This window comes from Pungitius pungitius, chromosome 3, assembly GCF_949316345.1.
Source record: "Pungitius pungitius chromosome 3, fPunPun2.1, whole genome shotgun sequence".
In the NCBI taxonomy this organism is placed as follows: Eukaryota; Metazoa; Chordata; class Actinopteri; order Perciformes; family Gasterosteidae; genus Pungitius; species Pungitius pungitius.
The window spans coordinates 27,575,978-27,600,125 of record NC_084902.1 but is presented as its reverse complement, the minus strand read 5'-3'; the positions used below and the strand labels follow the sequence as shown (position 1 = coordinate 27,600,125).

At 45.0% G+C, this 24,148-nt stretch overlaps 3 protein-coding genes and 2 long non-coding RNA genes across 6 annotated transcripts; 3 read left to right on the top strand and 2 right to left on the bottom strand.

Annotated features, from left to right (window-relative positions):
• The first annotated feature begins 1,332 nt into the window (after positions 1–1,332).
• LOC119210747 (uncharacterized) lies at positions 1,333–2,970 on the top strand. The gene is made up of 4 exons (XR_009955949.1): positions 1,333–1,617; positions 1,703–2,232; positions 2,520–2,568; positions 2,700–2,970. It is a non-coding gene; the product is annotated as an uncharacterized LOC119210747 (long non-coding RNA).
• Positions 2,971–4,486: 1,516 nt separating this feature from the next.
• LOC119210725 (OX-2 membrane glycoprotein-like) lies at positions 4,487–7,445 on the top strand. Its single transcript, XM_037461020.2, has 7 exons — positions 4,487–4,553; positions 5,812–6,150; positions 6,226–6,513; positions 6,594–6,632; positions 6,717–6,810; positions 6,949–6,993; positions 7,120–7,445. Exons 1-7 carry the CDS (start codon positions 4,499–4,501, stop codon positions 7,232–7,234), a joined length of 975 nt encoding a protein of 324 aa, XP_037316917.2. The 5' UTR covers positions 4,487–4,498; the 3' UTR covers positions 7,235–7,445.
• Positions 7,446–7,812: 367 nt separating this feature from the next.
• On the top strand, positions 7,813–16,607 carry LOC119216874 (OX-2 membrane glycoprotein-like). Of its 2 annotated transcripts, none has more exons than XM_037470071.2 (8): positions 7,813–7,945; positions 9,205–9,276; positions 9,403–9,552; positions 9,896–10,219; positions 10,634–10,963; positions 11,878–12,162; positions 12,246–12,347; positions 15,104–16,607. In XM_037470071.2, the coding sequence occupies exons 3-8, from the start codon at positions 9,483–9,485 to the stop codon at positions 15,106–15,108; spliced, it is 1,116 nt and encodes a 371-aa protein (XP_037325968.2). In that variant the 5' UTR covers positions 7,813–7,945; positions 9,205–9,276; positions 9,403–9,482; the 3' UTR covers positions 15,109–16,607. The 2 variants fall into 2 exon arrangements, with proteins under 2 accessions (XP_037325968.2, XP_062417433.1); XM_062561449.1 differs by having other exon boundaries at positions 9,202–9,276.
• A 583-nt stretch (positions 16,608–17,190) lies between these two features.
• On the bottom strand, positions 17,191–19,313 carry LOC119218244 (uncharacterized). Its single transcript, XR_005120362.2, has 5 exons — positions 19,153–19,313; positions 18,442–18,596; positions 18,302–18,340; positions 18,113–18,217; positions 17,191–17,998 (listed from the first exon to the last, which is right to left on the bottom strand). It is a non-coding gene; the product is annotated as an uncharacterized LOC119218244 (long non-coding RNA).
• Positions 19,314–19,489: 176 nt separating this feature from the next.
• Positions 19,490–23,138, bottom strand: LOC119218215 (uncharacterized). The gene is made up of 6 exons (XM_062560897.1): positions 22,143–23,138; positions 20,755–21,069; positions 20,580–20,621; positions 20,376–20,489; positions 20,264–20,298; positions 19,490–20,161 (listed from the first exon to the last, which is right to left on the bottom strand). Exons 1-6 carry the CDS (start codon positions 22,216–22,218, stop codon positions 19,817–19,819), a joined length of 927 nt encoding a protein of 308 aa, XP_062416881.1. The 5' UTR covers positions 22,219–23,138; the 3' UTR covers positions 19,490–19,816.
• Between the last annotated feature and the right edge of the window lie 1,010 nt (positions 23,139–24,148).

Sequence of the window (24,148 nt, the reverse complement as noted above, 5' to 3'; positions counted from 1 at the left end):
TCAAGTTGTTCCAAACCTGTATGATTTTTTTATTCTGCTAAGCACAAAGAAAGATATTTTAAAGAATGTCGGTAATCAGACAGTTGATGGACCACATTGACCTCAATAGTAGGACAATTTTCATTCAACTATCCCTTTAAAGAGCACAACCCCCTCTTTTAATATGACACCAAACAACATTTACCTCTAATTGTTGAGATACTTCCCATAAAATACCTATACAAATTACTCGCAAAAAACATCCTGATAATATATATATACAATTTAGAGTATTCACTTGCCGTGATATTGCATATTGATGATATTGGAAATTCAGAAGAAACATTAGAAAATATCTAGTTAAATGAATATACAGCTTTCAAAATGCAAAGCGGGTTTTTAACCCCCAAATAACATCCGTTAGTGACCTCTTCTAACGTGTAACTCGTTGTGGGCGAGTAATATTTAAAGTAATCAAATGGCATCATTTAAGTTTTTTTCTAGAAATGAAGGGCCGTCGACGTTATGAGTTTTAAATGGTTACATTAGAATATCCCAAGTTGCAATTGAATAAGTGAACTCTCAACTCTGCTAGCTACAATAACAGTGCAAAATAGCTTATGCTGTGTTATTTTACTTTAGCTGAGTGGCCATTGAAGTAACTTTAAAGTGACAATTTGACAATTGACAACCTGACACTCAGACTTTATAATAACAACAACCAACAACGATAATGTTTGTTGCCTTATTATAATATTCATTAATTGAGGTAACTGTTAAATCGTCATCATCTTGGTTGTGGCCCAGCCAGGCCCACACACACTGTCCTCATGCACCCGCCCTGATTAACACTCCCTCCCTGTTCATGTAGCTACCTGCTTTTTTTGTTTCAATGACACTCTCCTGCTCACTCTGCCCCTCCTTGACTTCACTGTCACACTGACACCTGCTGCACCTTCTCCTCTGCTGCACCTTCTCCTCTGCTGCACCTTCTCCTCTGCTGCACCTTCTCCTCTGCTGCACCTTCTCCTCTGCTGCCTGCGAGCCGCAAGCACCGCTATCGTTACGGCTAGTCACCGCTCCTCCTCCATGTGCTATGTTCACCTGCTGTTTCTGTAGGGTTGCCAACCGTCCCGTATTACCCGGGACAATCTGAATTATGGGCAATTATGATTTGTCCCGTCTGGGACAGCTCCGGTCCCGATTTCCAATCACAGCCTGCTAAGTCAATGACGCGCGAGACTGAGTGGCTGAGAGTCACACAACCATGTGATGTGAACATTTTATTTTGCAGACAGGTGCTGATAAGCCTTTGGACTCCAGCTTCAATAAAAACACAAGGGAACAGTCAGTTTTTCTCCTCTCTCCTCTAAACTCTGAGGGTGATTTAACACGTGCATTGAGATCTGTGTCAAGCACAAAGATAAAGGTTTTCTTTCACTCACAAGAGGACACGTGTTGCACTTCCTTCCTTCCACTGGCTGGAGAGATGTGTTCGGTGGTCTGTGGTCGTTGTTTGCAGCGTCGCTTACAGACTGCAGCTCTTCTCACAGCTCTCTGCCATCATGGACCAGCGGACGCAGTTGTGTTGCGTTCTTCTTCTTCTGCTGCCGTTGTGCTTGTGTTTGGACGCTGAAGGTACTGAACCGACCTATTGACAGTGATTTGGTTCTGCTGTTGGCCCGTATTACGTTCCCCAATTTTTGATCTATTTCGTTTGCAGTGTATAAATATAAAACCATCGGGAGAGGACCTGACGTCACTCCCATCTGCACCAATACAACAGAGCAGGTCATAACGCTCATAGTGTGTAAGATCAGAACTTACAGGACTGGAGGAGAGTGTCGTCTGCTGTATCGATACGGAGGAGACTTTGAGCATGAATGTGACTCCAGGTTCACACTTAAGATGGAGAATCAGACCGTGTTTCTCCACCTGACTGGTCTCACACCAGTGGACAGTGGAACCCACACCTGTGAGTGTTATCTTTTTCGTGAGATGGTTACCCTCCATCTGAACATCACTGTGGAAGGTAAACCCATTTAATGCATGTTTACTTGCGTGCTTCCTTTTACAGAGTAAAACGTGTCATGTATCTGACAAAGAGGTTTTTCTTTAAGATGTTTCAGAGGAAGGAGAGAGAGAGAGCGGCGTGACGTCACACACGTGGGTTCTAAACGCGTTGATCGCTGCAACAACAGTCATTTCTATAACTGCAGTTATCTTTGGGTTTATCAGGGTAACAAGACATAGGTGAGTTAAATATTGCATTACACCTGTTGGGAACAAATTACCAGCATTACACATCTTTAACAGTATAAATATCCGTTGTGGTGAATAAACCTCTTCTAAAAATGTGTTCAGTTCAGTAGATGGTTAGAATACTTCGAATGCACTACAGTCATTAATATGCAGCAGTTTACAATTATCTCTATAGCTGGACTTATCTGCAAAAGAAAACTTCTTGGGTGAGAGACTAATATAAACGTGTGTGTGTGTCTATTTTGTGGTGCACTAACTGATGACTTTTAATTTTAAAGGTCAAGGTCAGCCACACCACGGTCATCTGTACGTGAGACTCACGACTCTGTGAGTAAAGTCACCTTTTGATCCTCTGAACCTTTTTAAACTCCCTCATGTAACCTCCAACCGCTTAATGACAAGCTGACGTCTCCATAGCAACAAGGGCCGTGTGACAGTGAGAACATGTCTTCTCGTAGGTTGAAGACGACCCAGATGACCCGTATACGAGCCTCCAGCAACCAGCCGCTGACCTTTACCAGACCATCTGCCACTCAAGAAGCTCTAAAGACCAGGAAGTAGACGGAGGAGACTCTGATCAAAGTCACCAGGACACTTATGAAAAAATGACACCGTAAGCAGCACCAGGATTGTGACTTGTGTTTGCACTTGTTTAGGATTTCATTAATAAGATGTGATGTTATGAGTTGAGGCCTTTCTGATTGTCACAATAAAAGTCCTTAATATGGTACAAGGTTCTTTTGGCCATGTTTATTATAACTGTTGTTGTTTTCATAGTTGTTATGATCAATCATGTTGATTTGAACTGAATAATGCTGATTGAGGGGTGAATATCCCCAAAAGCTGCCAACCTTCCAGAAGACAAACAGAACCTCAAAGCAGTCCTCAAAACACGGTGCGGAAACAACGTCCCGTTTTTTATAAACACATTAATGTGCTTCATCTGGCTTTACTCATTTTATTAAAGTAATGTCTCTTTCTGCAGGAGCCAGAATCCATCGAGCCGTACAGCACCTTCATGCGGAGGGACAGCGTGCTTTATTCAACTGTCGGCCCACACAACTGTCCCAACAACAGGAACCAATCAAACACGTCCCCCACAGAGGACACACGTCCAGAGGCTCTTCTGTAGAGCACGAGCTCTGCTGCTTCCATTCCGGGTGAAGTGACACCTTTTGTCCACTAGATGGCGCACTTCTGCTTTGTGATAATTGTGCCCTAGATGAAAACATTTAATCAGTGATGCAGCTCTACAGAGAAAAGACCTTTACATGTTATCATGGGAATTTTTACAGAAGAGCTGGAGGATTATTTCAGTGTCAGATTTTGGTTTGTATAGCTCAAATCTATTGACTCTAATGACTCAAATGAGATATAAATCCCAATCAGGTCATAGGTTGCAACTTCAAAATAAAATATTTTCTTTTGTGATTTTTTTATTTTTTATTCAAATTTTTATTTTCCCATGCAAAGGCCGAGCAACATAAAAACATGACAAAGCAGGACGCTCTGTGCGATTCAAAAGAAACCTGTTTCCTGTACAAAAAAACAGAAGACTGAAGGGCTAAAGAGGAAAACGCTGATAGAAACTCTCAACATCTTTATTAATGTTTTGAGACGTCATAGAGAAGTTGTCTTTTAGCTAATTCATGTCCCTCAGGTCCGGTGTGACTGAAACATAGTAAATAGTAGAGGTTTGCCGTAGTACAATACAGTAGTATTGATTTCGATCATCAATGTCAAAAGTTTTTTAATGTTTTTGTATTTTACTTTTATGATGTATTTGCTAGCAGATTACATCCAGGAATCAGGAACATTTATTAGCAAAATATGTCAGACATACAAGGAATTTGATTGGTGGTTGGTGCGCGACATGAGACAGAAAGACAATGGACAACAAGACAGAAGACAACATAGTGCAAGTATAAATATGTTTTTTTTTTTATTGGTTTATAAAGAAATTAATTTTGGAGGGATCTCACTGTTTGTTCACTTCTTGTTTACTGTTGTCCTCCAACAAGTACATTAATAAAGTGTAAGTGTTATTGAACTATTTATCGCTATCATACATTTAAGTCATTCACATGTAAATGACTTGCTTCTCCATCAGTGACTCTGAATCGTTACAGTGGCCCCTTCAATCATCTGGATGTAAATCATTCCATACAACGTTGAGCTCTACGGTCTCACTCACCTTGGATTACCTGTGCGCATGCGTACCTGTGCACCTGTGAGAACTTATCAGTTTGTAGTCAGGATGTGGCACCGTGCAGTCATACATCTGCTTTGTGCGTTTGGATTCTTACACAAAGGTGAGTAAGAGATGATACAAGCAGATGTGTTTCCTCACCTTTAGATCATTAGATCATTATTTCATGGTATTTCAAAAGGCAGCTGTTACTCGTGTACGTTTATTGTACTTACATTTATGACAGGTTTTATATATGTTGCAAAAGAAACAGATGCATTTTTTGGCTTCTGAATATCAATAATGTGATATTCCTTAACCCATTAATGTCCCCACATTGAAGAGGGATTTTTTATGGCGTTCTTCTAATCTTCATGGCAATAATAACAATAATCAAAAAATAATTCCATAGACCTCACAGTTATGAAAATACAGGCCTGTAAGAGAAGTTAAAATAGGGAGAAACACAAAAAACTCAACTTGAAAGAGTCAAACTACAACTGTGAGAGCAGATCAGTCAGAGACAACGAGACAAAAGAAGCCAAAGTGTTCAACAGGGGATCAATATTTGCATACAGGTGCTGGAGATAAGCAGGTGACGGTTGAATTGCGCACACACACACACACACAAACACACACAGGAAGAAACTGCTGTTCTCTTGGTTCTGGACTTCAGACTCCTGCAGCGTCTGCCTGATGGATGGAGAAGAGTCTCTGCTGGGGGTGCGTTTGGTCCTTGATGATATTTCGGGCCCTGCAGGTGACCCTGGTGGAGTAAATGTCCTGTAGTGAGCGGAAGGCTGCTGCTGAGATGGACTCTGCTGTTATTCTCGCACTCTGGAGGGCCTCCCTGTCCTGCAGTGGAGGGTCCGTACCACACGGTGATGGATGTAGTGAGGACGCTCTCGACCAAACCTCTGTAGAAGCTGCTTAGAAGAGAACAAGGTGTAAAATATGTTTAGTAAATCTGTGAACAAATGTAAGCTGTTCAGCGTTTCTACTAGGTAAAACTCGAAAAATTAGAATATCGTGCAAAAGTTCATTTATTTCAGTAATTCAACTTAAAAGGTGAAACTAGTATATTATATAGACTTATTACAAGCAAAGCAAGATATGTCAAGCCTTTATTTGATATAATTTTAAATGATTATGGCATACAGCTTGTCAAAATGACAAATTCAGGATCTCAGAAATGTTTTGGCAATTTTTCAAGTTTAACCTGTAGCATGAATACTCAGTTTTATCCTAATATGGAACAAAACATGGTGGGACATCAGTTCTGTGGAACTCTTAACCAAAAAAACAATGAAAACTCCAGCAGTTACCACTCGCTGTCAATTGCTGACACTCTGGTATTGATGCACATGTTGTGTTTCCTGCAGGTCAAACCTCTCTGGTCCAATGTCAGCACGATGTGTTAGCAGCTCTAGGAGACAACACCTACTTGAGCTGTCGTTTGATGCAGTCTAAAGATGTCGTGCAAGTCACGTGGCAGAAAATTATTCCTGGTGGGACGACGGATGTCGTTTCTTACAACAAACACTTTGGTCAGAAAGTGAATCCTGGGTTTCGGGGAAGAGTGGAGTTTAAATCTGATGGACTGCAGAACAGCTCCATAGTGATCAGAAACGTGACTGACCAGGATGAAGGATGCTATCGCTGTATGTTTAACATCTACCCCGATGGTGCTTTCACTGGAATAACATGCCTCCAGCTCTATGGTAAGAACAGTGAAATAATCCTCCAGCTCCTCTGTATTATTGCCATGGTAACATCTAATGGTCTTTTCTCTGCAGAGCTGCATGAACCCTTTCTACACGTCAGAGAGTCACTCTCTGCTGAAGAGCTAGTCGTGTCCTGCTCAGCCACAGGTCGACCTGCTCCCACGGTAACGCTGACTGTCCCCCACCACAACTCCACCAGCGTCACCAACACCAATGGAACAGTCACCGTCACCACTACAGCTGTGCTGTCTCGTCTCCATGACAACAGCCACCGGGTTGGATGTGCAGCGCGAGTGCTCTCCGGTCGTCAGATAGATGTGTATGAGATGATTCCTGAGGTCACACTGTCGCTTCCTGATGGTGAGAAACACTCCTAAAGACACTGATTCATGGGTCGATGGATAGTTTATGAGTTCATGTCTTCTGTTTTTATTTCCCAGGTTTAGATGTTGAATCTGGATCTGATAACAGTGACTTCAGTGGGTTAACCTTCATGTGGTCTCACATACATATTAACATTAGATCTGTAGTTGATTCATGAATGTTTTACTCTTTTCTCACAGTTGTTCCTTTGATCATTGGTTTGGTCGTCATAGCGATCTGTGTTGCTGCTGCTGCTGTCTTTGCTTTTTATCTTAAACGGAAACTTCAGATTTGGTAACATTTATCTTTTCATTAATCATCAATTTGTTCTAATACCAGTGTGTCACAGTTAATATGGACATGACTGATCCAAACCTTTAAGAATGAATCCACAATTAAATAATTGTTCATTTTGTTTCTTGAATCCATCAGTGAGCCACAAAGGGACCCCGAGGACAACAATAGAGACACTAATGAGTGAGACTATTAAAGTCATTCTTCTCTGGGCTTCACTTTTCTTTCTTATCAGACTGAACTGTTATTTCTGCACTGTATGTTTATCCACATCTCTGTTGTTCACTGACTAAATGTTTTCATCTGAAGGCCTGTAACACCTTTGATGGATCCAGAACTACGACAACGGACCTCTACTGAAAAACATGAAAAACGTGACAAAGCAGAACCGTCTGTGCGGTTTAAAAGAAACCCAGAAGACTGAGGGCCTGAAGAAGAAAACACTGATGAAGACTCTCAATATCCTCATTAAGCACTAAATAACATAAAAGACTCTCTTGAATCGGGTCATGGAAAATAATTCCAGCATAAAGTAGTTTGGACTCTTGTTATTATTATTATCTGTAAATCTGCTGCAACCGCATTCATTTTTTGTACTGTGTGTAATGTGTATTGACTTTTTTTATACTTTTATATAAATAAAAAACAATATGAACTGAGTTTCCAAAAATAGATTTATTTATTGAAATACTGATTGTGTGTGAATCTTGTGTTAAAGAACCATTCCACATTCAGTGTCATCTAAAAATGTAATTACGGGTTTTGAATCTCTGTTCATCATAAATTGACTCGAAGAAACATTTATCAAAATCATGCTTTTATGCAAAAGAAAGTGTCCTGTGGTGTTTTAAATCTGCGGAGAGGTCTCCACGTGATGACGTCACAGAACCAGCTGCCGCTCAAACGTCAGCAGAGGAAGGAAGCGCTAACACAAGATGGCCACTGGAGGTCCTGCTTTCCTCGAACATGCTGCTGAGGAGTTGAAGCCGGTTTGGGAGTCAGCAGCAGGAGGCTGGTCTCAGTCCGCTGGTGGTTTATTGTGTGAAGCAGGTCGTCCTTCTCCAGTCCCTCATTACCTGCAGCGCAGGACGCGCCTCCACTACTGGGAGCTCACTGCGGCCTCACCTGGCGGCAGGTAAGTCCCCTCTTTGGCTTTTCTCACGTCTCTCCTTTTCAGTCGCAGCCGAATCGATCGGGAGTTCGATTAAAAGTAGTCGGAGACTCTTTTTTATTAGACTACGAAGGAAATACATTAGTTTGTCCAGCTTTTCTATCGTGACGCTTTAGTGGAGCTGACTGTGAAGACATGGACGTGGAAACACTTTTATTTCACGCACAATATTTAACTTTTAGTTTTTTTTCCCCCCACATGAAATAAACTCCTAACCCTGTATCATTAACATACATACAAACATCTATTTCTCACATTTCTTACAAGTTGTTCTGGCTGCAGAGAAGAAAAACACAAAAGGAGGAAAAATATCAGTTTCCATGTTTATGTTCAAGACCTTTTACAACACGTCTTCTGTTTGGGACTGAACCAGCACACCTGGTGCTCACCTGGATGTGTTCAGGGCCCACATTTAGGCTCCAGGTGGCTATTCTGCTGCGTGTCCCTCTCTTGATGGTCGTTATAAATTCCGAATGTGACACCTACTTCGTTCCCTTGTGTCAGCTCGACTTTCCCATTGAAACCTTGGAGATGGCTTGAGACTTGCATGGAGACATCAGTGGGATAATTGTAGTGGAGACGTGATTTTAACAGTTGCCCAACAGGAGCCTGCTGCCAGCTTGAAGCCAGATGGTTGGCGCTGTAAAACGACATATGACGCCCATAAAGCTCCGAGGTCTGGACCCGGTCTGTCATGTGGTTTTTAGGTGGTTTTGGTTGAGATTGATCAAAGGCCACTTGATCCCTCGTTTCCACCTTTGCAGGATAACATTATATGATGTGAGAGTATAGAATTATGGCGTTTTTCATCGTCTTCTACACACAAAGTGATGATTAAAGCCAAAAAGGCAGCTGGTGTCTGCACCCCTACACTCACAGTCACACACACACACACACACACACAGGCTCTGCAGGTTCTTTGACTCCAGGTATTGATTTTGAAATCCAGAGGCCGCCGCTGTCTAGACGTCAAAGTGTGGCAGCTTGTGATTGTTGGTTAACCGGGCAGGGTGTGCATGCTGCTCATCGTCATGTAATTCCTCCTGTGATCCCTCGTGAGTCAGCAGCTGTTGTTGTTGTTGATGATGCTGACACATGGTGTGGCCATGGAAACTCATTTATCAAAATTGAATTACCTTCCAAGCAAAGAGCGTAATCGTTGCCGAGAGGATCGCTGTGATCGCCGGTGTCATCCTCTGGTTTCTTGTTTCCCGTTCCAGCAGGCGGGGACATGCAGCTACGGGCTGACCAGCACCAACGCAAACAAGTCACAGCACTGGACCGCTGACGGGGGGGTACGTCTCCATCCCTGCCTCTGCATGCCCGCTGGTGTCTTGGCTAATGATTCCCTCTGCACGCAGCCACGGGCTAGTTGTTGGCTGCGGTCTGATCCGGCTCTCTGATGGCGTTTGTGTCCGCAGCCCGGATGTGATTCTGGTTCGCTGTGTGTGATTGTGTGTGTGTGTGTGTGTGTGTGTGTGCAACCCGGCCTGAGTGTGCCATGTGTGGACCCACCTGGTCCCTGTGTCTGCTGCTCTGGATGGTGGAGATGCGAGTGTCCAGGACGCAAGGTACGTTCTGCTTTCATCTGGGCCTTCTGGGTTTGGGTCACTAGTGAGCTCTGTTTCCTTGGCCCTGAGCTCCCTTGGCAGTGATGGGAACAAATAACTGGGGAACTTTGTTTTCATCTTCTGCTACTTTTTACTCTCCTCCGTCTCATCTCAGTCGTTTTTACTGGATTTAAAAATATAAAAACAGTGCTTTCTGACTTTCTGACTTTTAACGAAAAAAGAGATACAAAAGAGTAATTTCTCCTTAAATTTTTGATATATTTTTTTTGGATTTAGGGTTAGGGTAACCCTTTAGCGGACACATGATCTAGTTTAAAAAAAAGGCTACATCTTCATCACTCAGGTCAGGTCACGGCCCCCGCCACGCTGCGAGCAGAGGTAGGTCGGCCCGTGCTGCTCGGCTGCAACGTCACCACGGCAACGGGCGATACCGTCAAGCAAGTGCGCTGGCTCGACGGGCACAGCAAGCTCATCCTGGCGTACCGGCCGACCGTGCCGGTGCGCGTCAGCCACCGGGCGCCCGACGTGCAGCTCACCGCCGCCCACGGCGACGCCAGCTACATCACCATCGGGAGGGTGCGGCCGGACGACGAGGGCTGCTACCGCTGCGTCTTTGACGTTTACCCCGGGGGGGCGATGGAAGGCATCACGTGCATCCAGGTCACTGGTCAGTCCCAGTTCAGATCTCACGTAAAATGGACGTAGTTGTTTGTTTACTTGTTTCCAGAATCCAGCCAGCGAAACATCTCCATCAGTCTTTTTGTTGATGAATCAGTTTTTTTCCGGTTTGTTTTGGGATTTTTGGCTTCTCGGGTTATCTTCAATAAACATATTAATTTACATAAACACAAGACCCCCTGAAAACCAGGAAGCAAGTAAGCCTGGGTTTGAACTAGCGGACCACCCACCCAGCAGCACTTCCTGTTGTTGCTAATAAATTTGCACACACATTTTTTAGTGAACCTGGACTTTTTCTGCTGATTTCTACTCTGCAAATTGAAGCCTAGAGAATGCTGCATACAGTCACCTTCATTTTTCCTGATACTCACAATAATAACGGGCGCATTCCTCTCCGTTGCAGGGCGAGTGCACATGGAGGGCAACAAGACGGCCGTGAGCGGGAAGCCGGCCAGCCTCTCCTGCCGGTACAACCTCCCGCAGAAGGTGATCCAGGTGCTGTGGAGGAAGACGGCCGAGCAGGGCGACACCACCACCGTGGCCTCCTTCACCCGGGGCGGCTCCCAGAAGACGGAGGAGCAGTACGGCGGCCGGGTCAACCTGAGCCGCACCCTGGGCGACACCCGGCTGACCATCCTGAAGGTCCGGACGGAGGACGAGGCGTGCTACACCTGCGAGTTCCACACGTACCCGGACGGCAGCCGGAAAGACAGCGCCTGCCTCTCTGTTTACGGTGAACGCCTTTCCTCAAATATAAACGTCATGGTGAGCGCAAGGCGGGTTTACCGCATTAACATGCCAGATAAGCACATATTAGGCGGCGACTGCAAATAACGTCATTTCATTCATTTCCTTTTGTTCCACTCCCCTTTGCTGTCACTAAAAGGCTCGGAACCAAGGCGTTTACACTCAGAGTCTGTTCCCCTGATGAAAATGATTGTGATTTTCTTATTTAAACTAGTTTGCAATGGCTGTCGCACGTTGATCGGCCTTCGTATGGACAGACGTACAGAACAGCATAGAAACTCAATTTTATTATATTAGGCTATTATGAGCTTCAATTGTACTTACTTTAGGTTCTAAGGAAACGGTCCTACATTACTGTGTGTGTGTGTGTGTGTGTGTGGTATTCATTGCTCAGGAAAGGGAAGCAGGCTCACTGGAAAAACATCTCGGGGGGGGTCATTAAACTACCGTGCGAGACAGTGCTTCGCCACCTTTGGCCTCATTTCCCCCCCCCCTCGCTGTGCCAGAGAGGCGTAAAGACACAACGCAGCACGGCGAGTGTTTCAGAAGTGTCCTTGTTGACAGGGGGAGGGTGTCGCCGAGGGGAAAGGAGTGATTTAATTTGGGAGAAAGCCCAGGGGATGACACAAAGCCTCAGTGTGTGTGCTTGTGTGTGTGTGTCCTTCTCCTCCCTCTGCTAAACAAGCTTTGTTTCATCCAACGTTCCAGACGCACAAACACGACCACACAGAGTTGGTAAAAGCTGCTTTGCTTCTGTTGCCGTGGGGGGGGGGGGGGGGGGGGGGGTGTGGGGTCTGTCTCTATAGCTCTGTTTTCTGTTGTCTGCGATGGACAAGCACAGGCAAATCAACCAATGCGCACAAACGTACAGTCACTAAACATCATCTTTCTAATCCCCAGTCCTACCCAAACCGGAGGTGAGTCACGTGACCTCGTCCCCGGGAGTCGGCGAGGCCAACTGCACCGCCCGGTCCCGGCCCGCGGCGGAGATCGCGTGGGACGTCGGCGGGGACAACCGGACGCTGGGACCACCCGTCCTGTCCGCCTACGACCAGGGCGACGGCACGACGGTGGTGACGAGCACGCTGCTCTTCCAGCCGGCGCTGCTCGCCGACGTGACCGTCCGCTGCGTCGTGCGCCACCCGGGTTTGGACAACCCGCTGACGGTGTCCGTCAACACAGGCAGTGAGGGTCTCTCCGACGTACCACGTCTTCATTGTCATAAAGAAATAAGCAGTGATTTAAGTTTGTGTGTGTGTGCGCCGCAGTGCCTGCAGCCACGGTCGTCGTCCTCTCGGTGTGCGGCGTGGCGTCGGTCCTCCTCCTCTGTCTCTGCGTGTGTCTCTGCAAGTGCTTCGTCTGCACTGACGGTGAGTCCCGACTCGCCCTCGCCCGCTCACGCGTCACCTGACGAACGGCACCGACGGTTTCCGTCCTCATCTGTCAGCGCGCCGCAACAGGAAACAGGTGAAATACCGAGTTTTTGCAGCGGCTGACGGAAAGCTGCGGTACCTCCTGTCATGAGAGTACGTGAAGGTGGATGTTTCCCTTTTCGAGGCCGCCAGCAGCTCAGGAAGGACGTGGGTGAAGAAAGTGAAGAAGAGGCACATTCCTGAGTGAGGCTCTCGGGGAGCGACCGTGTGACCGCGAGGTCAGGCTGAGCATCTCAACTCTGCGGCCTGCTGCGCCGGCCAAGTTTTGAGAGCCCCTTGTCGGTATGATGATGATGATGATGATGATGAAGTATTTCTGCTGGTCACATAAACATCGAAAGCGTTGTGGTGCCTTCTGGAAATAGAGCTGAAGGAGGGTAAACGCTGGACTTACAGTCATCAGGGGGGAAGTGAACACGCGAACGAGAGCGTCATCGACGCGTGAAGTGACTGCCGTTGTTCAGTCGGAAGGTCGACGAGGCCGTCGGGACACGCCACACGGGAGGCGGCGTTACTGGCTCATGTGTCATAGACGCTTTCCTGACTCCTGTTGTTAACACCTTTCCCACAATCCTCTCCGGGTGGCGGCCGCTGCCCGAGTCCTCTTTTATCTCAAATGTCAAGCCGGGAGAACCAAAGTTATCGCGGCGCCAACAGAAGCCTTGGCTGACGTGGACCAGTCTGCCGCCCAAACAAAAGTGACATGGGAAGGAAAAATAAAAGTGGGAGTTTGCTCTCACGGTTAATCTCCATTTGGCGGTGCACAATTTGCTACTTGTTTTTCTTTGCCCTCTAGAAAAAAAAAGTTTCCAGAGGGCACATAAAGATAGAAACATGCCGACTTTGTTCGTCCACATTCCTCCAAAACAAAGGCCTCAATCACGCCGAGTGTTTGGGTTTTCGTCACGTCTCGGTAGCTAAGGGACAATCTTGAAAACTGTATTTGCGTGTGATTGATGGTTTGGTGTTTTGCTGGACCTTTTGTGGGACGCCGTAATGCGATGGCAGCTGGGTCACTGCGAAAATAGATTCTCTCAAGAAGAAGAAGTAGTTTCCCTTTGCTTAAAAAGTCTCTCCTCACTTCTCAACTGCGTGGATCCTGAGCCGAATACCAAGTGGTTGTTACGAGTTACCAGCCGGAATAAAAGACCCTCTTTCTCTGTCTAACCCTTTGGCCTGGGGGGGTAGGGGGCGGGTGGCTCAGGGTGACAGACATTGTAGCCCTGGGGGAGGGAGCGTTGGCGAAGAGGAACACGGCTCCAGTCGCTAACAACGCTCGACTGTGCTGCGTGTGACGGGAACCCGAGCGTTTACTGTGACGGGATTCAGGTTTCCCTTCAGATGGGAGGAGAGCTGCGACCGCTCAGTCCTTATCCGGAGAGGACCTCGCTCCCTCTGCTCGTTCTGTCATGCCGTTTTTAGACTTGCATCATGCGGACGAGGGGCGCGCCGCCCTATCCGTCCGGATATGAGTGATCTGACGTGAACATCACTTGTAATAATGAGGCAGTGGCTTGCAGCGCCTGCAGGAAAACCCTCTGGTGGTCATTTGGGTGCACTGACCCGTTTTAAGATGGAGACGCGCGGCGCATTTAAAGCGCGGTGGAGAGAACCCCAACAGCCCGAGACCTTGTCATGTCTGCGGCCCAAGTTGAACCGCGGGCCGCCCACAAATAGGCCCTTTGTGGGTCCCTTTTGAATCTGGGGAGGGGGGCGTAATTCAGCCCTCATTCACGGCTGGGAAAGAGGGCCGAGCCTCTTCCAGTAAAGTTCTGCTGGTCTATTTGCGTTTGTTTTCTTTGGTGAAGCCGGGTTGAGGCGTGCGGACCGGTTCAGGGAACAGGGACTTCACCTCAGATCAGATAAAAAGCAACGTTTTCAGTATTTTTAATCCGTGACAGCACAGGAAGCAGCAGGGGGAGCGACCACTTCCGGTCATGAGGGAGGGATATGGGGGGGGGGGGGGGGCTGGACCGAACACAGATTGTGAGATTCTGGTGTCCACAGGATGGTAGCGACACTTTCGGGCTGAGCGGGCCCGCTGCAAAATATCTCACGCCGCTGCCACATGCTCTCTGAGGCGTGGCGCCGGAGGAATTTGTTATTTCGGTGCATGTGGTCTTTTTGGGGCGCGTGGGCCTGCACGCGCTTGCCGTGGTTATTTCGAAGCATTCTTGTGGGGGGGGGGCGATTTACATGAACGCGTGAATTCACCCTCTGCCAATTCTCGTTCTTCTCTGTGTGCCAGAAAACAAAATGATTTATGAACTTCCGCCTATGATGAAATCTACTATGATGAATCAAAGTACCGACTTGTAGGAATATGTGCAGTTGTTGGCGCTCTAATCTTTTGTTACAAATCAAAAATAGGATGTATCCTGTTAGCATTCAGCTGCAGAGAGGTGCTAGTGTTACACTAAACAAGATTTACCAAGTGCTTTTAGTTCTATTATACTGTATTTGTCACTTTGCCCTTTTTAAAGAAATCTTTGTTACCAGATGTTTTCCAGTCAGACTCTGCTTAATGTTTCACTGGTGACATCCCATGTGAGGAACAGGGGCGTCTCAGCCCGACGGGTCACGCAGGACGCAGAGGAAGGACTACAGATCAACGGCAGATAAGAAAGTAAAGCGTTTGCGGAACGCTTGTGTCCAACTAACCGTGTGCTTTTTGTCTCCTTCTCCGCGTCCAGACTGATGTGGAGGCCCCCGAGGTCACCGCTGCTGTGATGGCGGCGCGGCGGCGCTCTGGGCCTGACCTCTCGGCTCTGCACAGCGCGAGCGGGCGAACGGGAACGGAACCCGAGGCGCAGCTGGTTCTGCATCTGCGAGCAGGGGAGACCCCGCGAGTGCAGGAACAAATTTATTTTTGTCATTTACTGCAACGTAAACCGAACTAAAACCTAGTTATTTAATGCTCCGCACTGACAGTGTAAAGTTTGTGTGTAATCACCCCTCAGATGTGCAACATTTACATTTTTTTAAAATATATATATTGGTTGATATGTCAAGTTTTAAAGCTGAATCCTGGTGGGTCTGCGTCCACCAAACCGCCCGCCGCAGGGTTCTACGCCACCTAGAACCCACTGAGAGGACACTTCCTGTGGAAGAAGGAAAGGGCAGTCACCAAACTGGACTAAACTTTAGGAGTTTACCGGAAAGGAGGCTTAAAAACGGACTTTGAGGGATTGGGGGAAATAATGAGAGGCTTTTTATTTTTAGCTGGCGTGTTGTGGGGGACGGAGAAGCTCGGTCGCCCAAACCACATAGTTCATTTTTTAGAAAATGTCATTGTAATGTAAATTGTCAGCAATATTATTTTCTAATAAAGCTTTAACATAGTTTTGGGATATACTTTCAGTAATTATCTGTATATAAAGAGGATTATAAGTATATGAGTGGGAATAAATGACTACATTGGAGCTTCATCTTTAAAGACTCAATAACTAGTTCCAGCCTTTGATGCTGAGAATATGAAGTTTAAAGTGGATCATAAATAAAATATGATATTTTATCTTTTGTTTCACTTTTTTGTTTTATAATATTTCTTTTGGAGATTATTTGTATCATCTGAAAAACACACTAAGTGTTTGTTGGCATGAAATGAAAGCAATTCCTGAGTTCAACCTGAAGTTCACAGGATGCAATGGCTTTTATTGTTCCTCATTTGAATGATTTTGAAAGGAAAAAGTATATAAGAAAATCATGAATACCGCTGTAATGAGCTATAATAGTTCGCTAAAGGTAATGGAAAGTTGTTGAAATGGAACATTATAGATAAGCGGTGAAAAATATTATCTGGAGGATGTGCTTTTTCAATCTAACTTGGTAATGTTTATGTAATAATGATTCATGTCATCACTTTTCTTCCGTTTTGGAAATGAACCATTGTAAAGTTTTCCCCAAACATCTTGCATGGGAAAAAAAGCCATTTTTCTTCTGAGTTTCCACCAACCTCCCAACGACTGGAAGGGGGACGTAAGTAGTTCTTTTGTTATTGGAGGCCCTCGCTGTTAACCTTGAGTGGACTTTAAAATAAAATAATAAACTCCCTGTACGGACTCTCCCTCAGAAATAATAAAGCCGTCATGAAGCATGCGGCTGGTTCACTTTAAGTTCAGCCTCCAGAGTCTTGCTTCTCCCACCACTAGATGGTGGCCATGTTTCATTCTCGTTGTCAGGTTGTCCCATCCAGCATTGATTCAACTTCCCCACTTTCACTCTAGAGAGGCACCGAGTCGCTCCACATGCGTGTCTGCAGTGCCTGGTTCAGATTGACAAAGCACTGCAGTGACGTAGGTTGACTTTTAGCACTTTCATAACCACACGCGCCACAGGCCGCGTTCCTCGTGCAGCTCTGCACTCCTCTCCACACTATATATATATATATATATATATATATATATATATATATATATATATATATATATATATATATATATATATACATATTCATTTCAAATATATTTTAAATATATTTAAGAAGTATTTGTAAGTATGTTCTTTCTCTCCGTTAAAATTTTGCTATTTTTTTAATCAATAATTTTATACTTTGTGACCTTTTAGAATCAAACTTCCCGCGGGGAGCCCCATCTCGGTTCAATTGTCTTTGACTGCAGCGGGTTTCAGTGTGAAGTGAGAGGGGCCATTTCCTGCATTCGGAGTGGGAGCCGATCGTGTGATGAGCTGAAATACAACCACAAGAAGGTCCCCCCCCCCCCCCCCCCCACACACACACACACACGACTGCTGCAAACATGTTTTAAAGGTGAGTCTTGAATGTGGGAGACATGACCAGGGGATGCAACTCTCCCTGCAGCATTAAGGACATAATTCAGGCCAATCTGCAGAAACAGTAAACGGATAATTGATTAATATCACCTGCATTGCCTTGGATGCATTTCAAGTTCTTTAATTTGCATACTCAACAGAATATAATATACGAGAATAGTTACTGTGTTGCAGGAAATGTGAAAAACGCTTGTTTAAGGGTAAACGTGTTGTACCTTGCTAGCAGAGCGCTAATGTTCCATAATCTTTTGTAGCTAGTGTCCACTAGTGAACTGATCCCATCACATTCCTCAGTAAATACGAAAGATCGAGAATTATTTCAATTTATTTCAACACCAAAGGGAGACTGAAGTATCTCAACGTGTTCTGGATGGATTTCAACCTCACCACGTACATGTGATCATGGTCCCCAGCGGATGAATCTTCACTACTAAATAAAATATCACTTTTGGCCACTTAAATAAATGAGCAAATGCATAAAAGTAATGACATTCCACATAAACACATATGTTATTTAAAAAAAAAAACGTATTTTGTAAATGTAAAAAAAATGCCTCAAGCCCGCTATATTAAAATAAATAGTGAAAAAAACAATTGAGAAATACAGATCAAGTACTTGAATAAATCAGATCCCGATGGCTTTAAATATTGAAATGAATGAAATGTTTGGATATGAATCATTAAACCTTAGAGGATGGCATTCAGGGCACTACAGATCATCTGCATAGTTCATACTTCATATATTGTCTGCAAAGCTCCGTCGGGGGGCTGGTGGCTCGGTGCGTCCCGGCATTTTCCTGCACAATTGGATTGACAGGAAAGATGAATTAAGTGAATTTGCACACGACTGTGTATCAATTCATGTTGTTTGGTGGCTTTTTCACTCTCTGCTGAACAAATTCAGTGCTCACCTTCACACCTGCAGCTTGATGCGACACATATGGTTAACATTATGACGACGAACACCGTCGGCAAGGCAACGCGGAACAAAAATGGCCACAAAGGCTCGTCGGTCTCTGGAAAGACGTCAGAGGACATTTTGTTAAGCATCAAAACAAAGCCATGTGATGGAAGCGAGAGAGTGAATCAACTTCTTTTACCCGGATCTGAAGGCATCGATGTACCTGTGCCGAGATCACCTGAAAAGCATCCAGATGTTCATGCACCACATAAAAGCGACATATAGCTGGGAAATATTGAAGGCTTTCAAATGAATGATTTGGTTTTTGTGTAGATTCACCGTGGACAGAGACGTCAGTGTGAAGACGCAACCAAAAGTTTCCTCTCCTTTCTTATGAGAGGGCTGACATTAGTCTTCTGAAGTTTGTTCGCCGCAGTTAATCCAAAGGTCTTCTCTGAGGAAAGCTTCACATCCGTGTTACGTTCAATATGAACCTGCCAAAGGGAAAAACAACAAACATAAAAGAAAAGGATTTAAAAAGTCGTCCCCGCTCGTCGGTTACCAGCTTTTGATAAAATAACATTAGATCAGTTGAAAGGTTATTTGAGAATCCGTCGATGGATCACAGAAACCGCAGCATGGCGTTTTCATGCTGCAGCTGCAACCATCAAACTGAAGATCCAGGTCAGCAGAATCTTTGTGGTTTCAGCCCTGTTTCGACTTTGCTTTTGGGCCCAATAAACCAACAAGTTAAATAGTTTTGAATAGAATGTTAAAGTTTGGGTCTTGGAGCCGTGGTTCAGGGCCTGCTCATCTAGTGCGGCTAATTTTATTTCATTTCTGCTGGAATATAAATGACTAATAAAAAGTACGCTGAATGTTTTTAATCAACCATCTACGCACAAAGAGATTCTCCTGAGGGGCAAAAAAAAGCAAAAAACAGTCATCTTTAATGTTATCTGATTCCTATCCCTGAATACTTTGCAATAAAGAAACAAAGATCTGTTTTGATCGAGAGCGAGCGACAGGGAGAGAATAACAGGAACTTACCATCAGGATCCAGTGAGAGGAGCGGCGCCGCAGAGACGGACACACAAAGGACGGTCAGGCAGTCACGTCCCATCGCGAAAAAGAAACCAGCTTTCCACTTCCGTAAAACACCTACCTGCTCTTTCACCGTGAATGACGCGTGGTTTACTTCCTGTTTTTGAGTACTGTGGTCTTCAGCGTATGCGTACCCCCTCCTCTTCCCCCCCCGCCTACACAACATGTCACAGCACAGAGGGACATCGCTGTCACTCACATCCTTTTTTAGCCTTACGTCACCTGAATTTTCTTTTTTATAATTGTAACGTTTTTTCTGCTGTCAGGAGCAAATGAAGCCCGATGGATCTCACTAACACGTGTCATCTTATTTAATTCCACAGAGTCCATGAGATCATTTCTACATTCTCGATTCACAGCTGTAAACGACACAACGATTACACAAAGACAGGCAGAAGGTCCTTAATCAATCACACAGGGCGACGATGGTTTCATCATCAAAGGAAGTTCATCAGCAAAAGGTCACCGCTTTAACCCCCACGAGGGCATGACACCCCACATCGCAAACATGTTTGTGATTGGTCCATGATGACCTCACACGTTTCCAGAAGCGGGGGAGGTGCTAATTTTCAGGCAGGGCATCTGCTCCTCAGGGGGGGGGCGGGGTGTGTCACAAGGTGAGTCTCGCGGAGGACGTCTCCTGAACGCGGATAGCGGCGTACTCCGACGTCTCCTGCCTCGGCTTCCACGGCCGAGCGGCGGCGGCGGCGCCAGCGGCGCCCGGGGGCGGGTGTTGGAGCGCGGCGTACAAGATGGAACCCCCCGGTTCCTCCTCTCTGTCCTCCCTCCTCTTGGCGCGCTCACCGCCTCGCGGCCTTGGCGGTTGGTCGGCGTGTGAGGGCGGGGTCGTCCTCCGGGTCGACCTCCGGCACGGCGGCGCGGAGGGGCTTCCTCTCGGGGGGGGCAGAGGGCCGCAGTCCGAGAAGGGTTGCTCGGACATGACGAACGCCACGTACTGGAGGAGTGGGGGGGGGAGAAAAAAACAAGCATCTCGCATTAAATGTTTTGAATTTAAGAAGATAAAAACGGGAAGGTTTGAAACGCAGCTCCGTCTGACCTGGTTTTCCACTTGCGTCTCTTTCTTCGACTTCCCTGCAAGTGGAAAGTTTGCTGAAGTTAGTCACAGTTTTCAAAGACACAACCACGTTTGCCGTGAGGCGGCGTCTCACCTTTACACCGCCGCAACGACGCGACCGTTAGAATCACCACGATGGCGACAAACGCCGCAATCCCCGCGGTGAAGTACGCGTACAGCCAAGGATCCGACGGCCAAGGTCTCCCTGCTGGAGGAGGAGGAAGTTGATGTGGTTGTGTTTGACCCCAAGTAAATGAAGACATAGGAAGGAGTAGAAGTTCCACTGTGTCGTCCTTACTTGTGTCGTTGCTACTTGTAGAATTGTTGCGCTCAGCATCACCTATGAAACAAAGCACAGCAGCAATGAGGAGCTTCACTGACATGAGGCCCACATTTGGTTCAACTATCAGGGATCTGCACAATGTAACAAAGGCCAAACAGATGCATTTAATTACTGTGAAAGTCTCACTCACCGTGGACAGAGACGTTGATGTAATGGCTTAAACTTTCTCCCACTGCACACTGATACAAACCTGAGTCGTTTATGTCTACTTTTTGGAAGATCAAAAATGACACTCCAACCAAATCTCCCAGAGGTTTCCACTCTGTTTTGATGTGAGTGCTGCTGCTGACGTCTACATTATTTTTCTCCTTTTTGTTCCACGAGACTACAGGCAGGGAATCGCTGCAGAATTCAACTGTGCAGTTAATCCGAAGGTCTTCTCCGAGGAAAGCTTTAAAAACCGTGTTACGGTTGAGTTTAACATCCACTTCACAAGTATTTTCATCTGCAAAAGGAAAACAAAAACAGAAAAGGTTCATCCATCCTGACTCTACAGTTTAATGTGATACTCTAATGGAAGAATTAGGACGTTTGGATTATTGAACGATATCATTTATCTTTCAATGGAATTGTATCGCTGTGCAATCATATATATTGAGATGTCCGGATACACAATAATATCATTTAAATTGATGAGAACAAACACATTTCTTTACAACAAACATTCAAGACATGTGTTTGTAAATTAAAAATAAGACTTGGTGATGCTTCTTTAGGAAATCTGAATGTAGGGCTTTTTAGGACTTTTCAAGATGTGTTGTGTTAATGTTTTAGAGCATGTTGTTACACTGTGAAAGATGCCAAACACCTAAAAAATAGCAGCAATGTGGTGCAATAAAACAAATGAATCTTTTACCTTTTGTAATGAATGGAAACACAATTTGCATGCATGAAACTGAGAGTGACCTTCACCTAATGTACAACTTCGACCTTTAAATTGAAAAATTACCTCTACTGCTGTAGCACAGTGGCAATATTTAACATTTTAAGTTATATTCATAACTTTTAAGTTTTCTAAGGTTTTGCTCACTGCCACCAACAACAGTGACTATTAAATAATACATCGTCTGGCCTGAAAACTACAAAGTTGAGCAACACGAAAGCCACACGCTTATAGACAAATGCATGAATGTGTGGTCGGTGGCATTAAATAGAGTCACACAGACGTCCTTCATTTGTAGCATTTAAAAAATCATACATCTTCTAACAAATGAGAAAGTATAAAACTACATTACAGGGGTTTATAGATTTTAAATATATAGATATTTAGCCTCTTTTATGTTCCTATGTAACCTCTAATCGTTTCCATCAAACTCTCACTTACACCTGTAGTGGAAGACGTTTCCAAAAACGAAGCATTTTCTGCATCTGAAAACGGCATTAGGCTACTTTCACGTGTCGCTTCAACAGACATTCGAGATGACGTTTTAATCCGACAGAAGGATTAAACATATGGGAGACCTGCAGAGGAGGATACGCAACAATTCACAAATACTGAGAATTAAAATAATAACTTACTGTCAGCTTGTAGGTTGAGGAGCATCCCTGCCAAGACAAAGGCACGCAGTACGGTGCAGCCGTGGTTGGGCCTCATGATGCCTCAGTCGCAGCCAGTCCAAGTGGGGAATGTTCCTCCATGGACTTCATTTAACACAGAAGTGCAGAAGCTGAAGTCACTTGGTTGCATGCTGCTTCCTCTTTCTACTCTCTGCTCGCTCCCTTCCTACCTCGGCCTGTTCCCCCCTGAGTGCAATGCAGGGGAGAGCAGGTCCGTGTGGGGACTTACTTCTCTAAATGTGGCAGCTCCGATGCTGTAAAACATCTCAGATTAAGAGGATCCCACAGTTTCAGGTGCTCACACCAGATAAAAACTCCTTGACATTACCTCGCCAATCCTGTACGAGTCTTGTTTCAGTCTGTGCACCTTGACAGCGACATCCTCACTTCTCGTCAATGTCTGTGGTTCATCCTCTTTGAGCTGACTTCCTCCACCCTTCCACCTTCTTCATCATCTGCGTCTCCTGCAAACTCATGCGTCTTTGTGCACAGCAGTGTGGTTTCAGAGGAGTCTGCACGGGGAACTTAAGGGGTGATGTGGACGCTGTGGCATCGCTTGCGTGTGTGTGTGTTGCTGCTGTCAGGCACCGCCATCAGTCTGTGGACTGCTTATCTGTCAATGAATCTGCCTCATTAAGGATTGAAGGACAGCTAAACCAATTGCATGAATGAAGGTTGGTTTATTTTTCACAGAGTTGCAGTGGAAGTGGTGCATTCTAATTTGTTCCCACATCAAAGTACAATAGTAGTAGAATCATTTAGGCCCACCTTCATTGGGTTGTCATATTGTAGGTGGCCCAAACATACCTTATATTAATTATAAACCTTACTGTAGGAGCCAGTTCTAATTATCATTGGGTGGAAGGTACCAAATTGGGCCAGTAGGTGTCATCATGGTGCACATTTCTTTACAGGTGGGAACTTTCAGCCAGGTAGCAGGTGTTGCTAGACGGAGGAGCACACAGTTTTCGAACGCTCCTGGCTCCGTCACTTTTGTTTGCTGTAATTGACACAGGACTCTGCATGTTGAGAAATAAATACGCATTTAAACCAAGAAGCAAAGGCGTAAGCGGTTTTATTTCACGGGACACAAAATATAGTTGTGCAGTAGCCAACGTGTCAAAAACTACTTTTAGCCTGTCTACGCAGCCCCTCAGTGGCTTTTAGTGCGGCTTAGCCGCTACACTTATTTTCTCAGTCAGATATAGAAATAAGTGTAGAGATGTCAGATTCTTAACTGGAATAAAAGTAAAGATACGGCACTATGAAAATACACTTTAAAATGTACTCAGATTAGAGTGTTATAGTATTACATAAGCCTTACATAGAAGTTTTTGAGTATAGTTGCTGATGCATTTGGCTGTGGTAATCTATATTGTACCCTATTTCATCTTTTCTCCTGCATTATATTTCATAAGAAAAATAAAACATAAGACAGGGCCAAACATGTAGGTAATGTCACCTTGGTTCTTAAACTGGACTTTATAATATTTGTTTACACTTTAGGTGAACATTTTATTTTATTCTGTCCCCTATTATTCTGCAAACCTTGGTAACAAATAATGAATCTAATTTTAAAATAATATTTTAATACATTTTGCGATAACTGGTTTCAAAGCGGACAATGAGCCATGTATAGTTATCTCGAGTAATAATAAAAATCATTGTTGTTGAGAAATAACTAGATTTGTTAGAACAACAGCGCCATCGAGTGGTGCCCAGTGACGTAAAAGTTGTGCGACTGCGCAATCGCCTCACCTTTACGTCATGACGTCAAGCTCTGCCTCTCCAACGAGCCGAAAATAGCGGAGTATCCGGCATCTTTTTTTTGCACAGAGAAAGACAAGTAAGTTTTTTGAAATATTTATTCAAGAGGTCATCCAAACAAATACAGTTATACAAATTACGGTTAACCTGCTTCCTTGTGTTGTTGTACCAAAATGTGCCATTTGATAAAGTGTTCTACG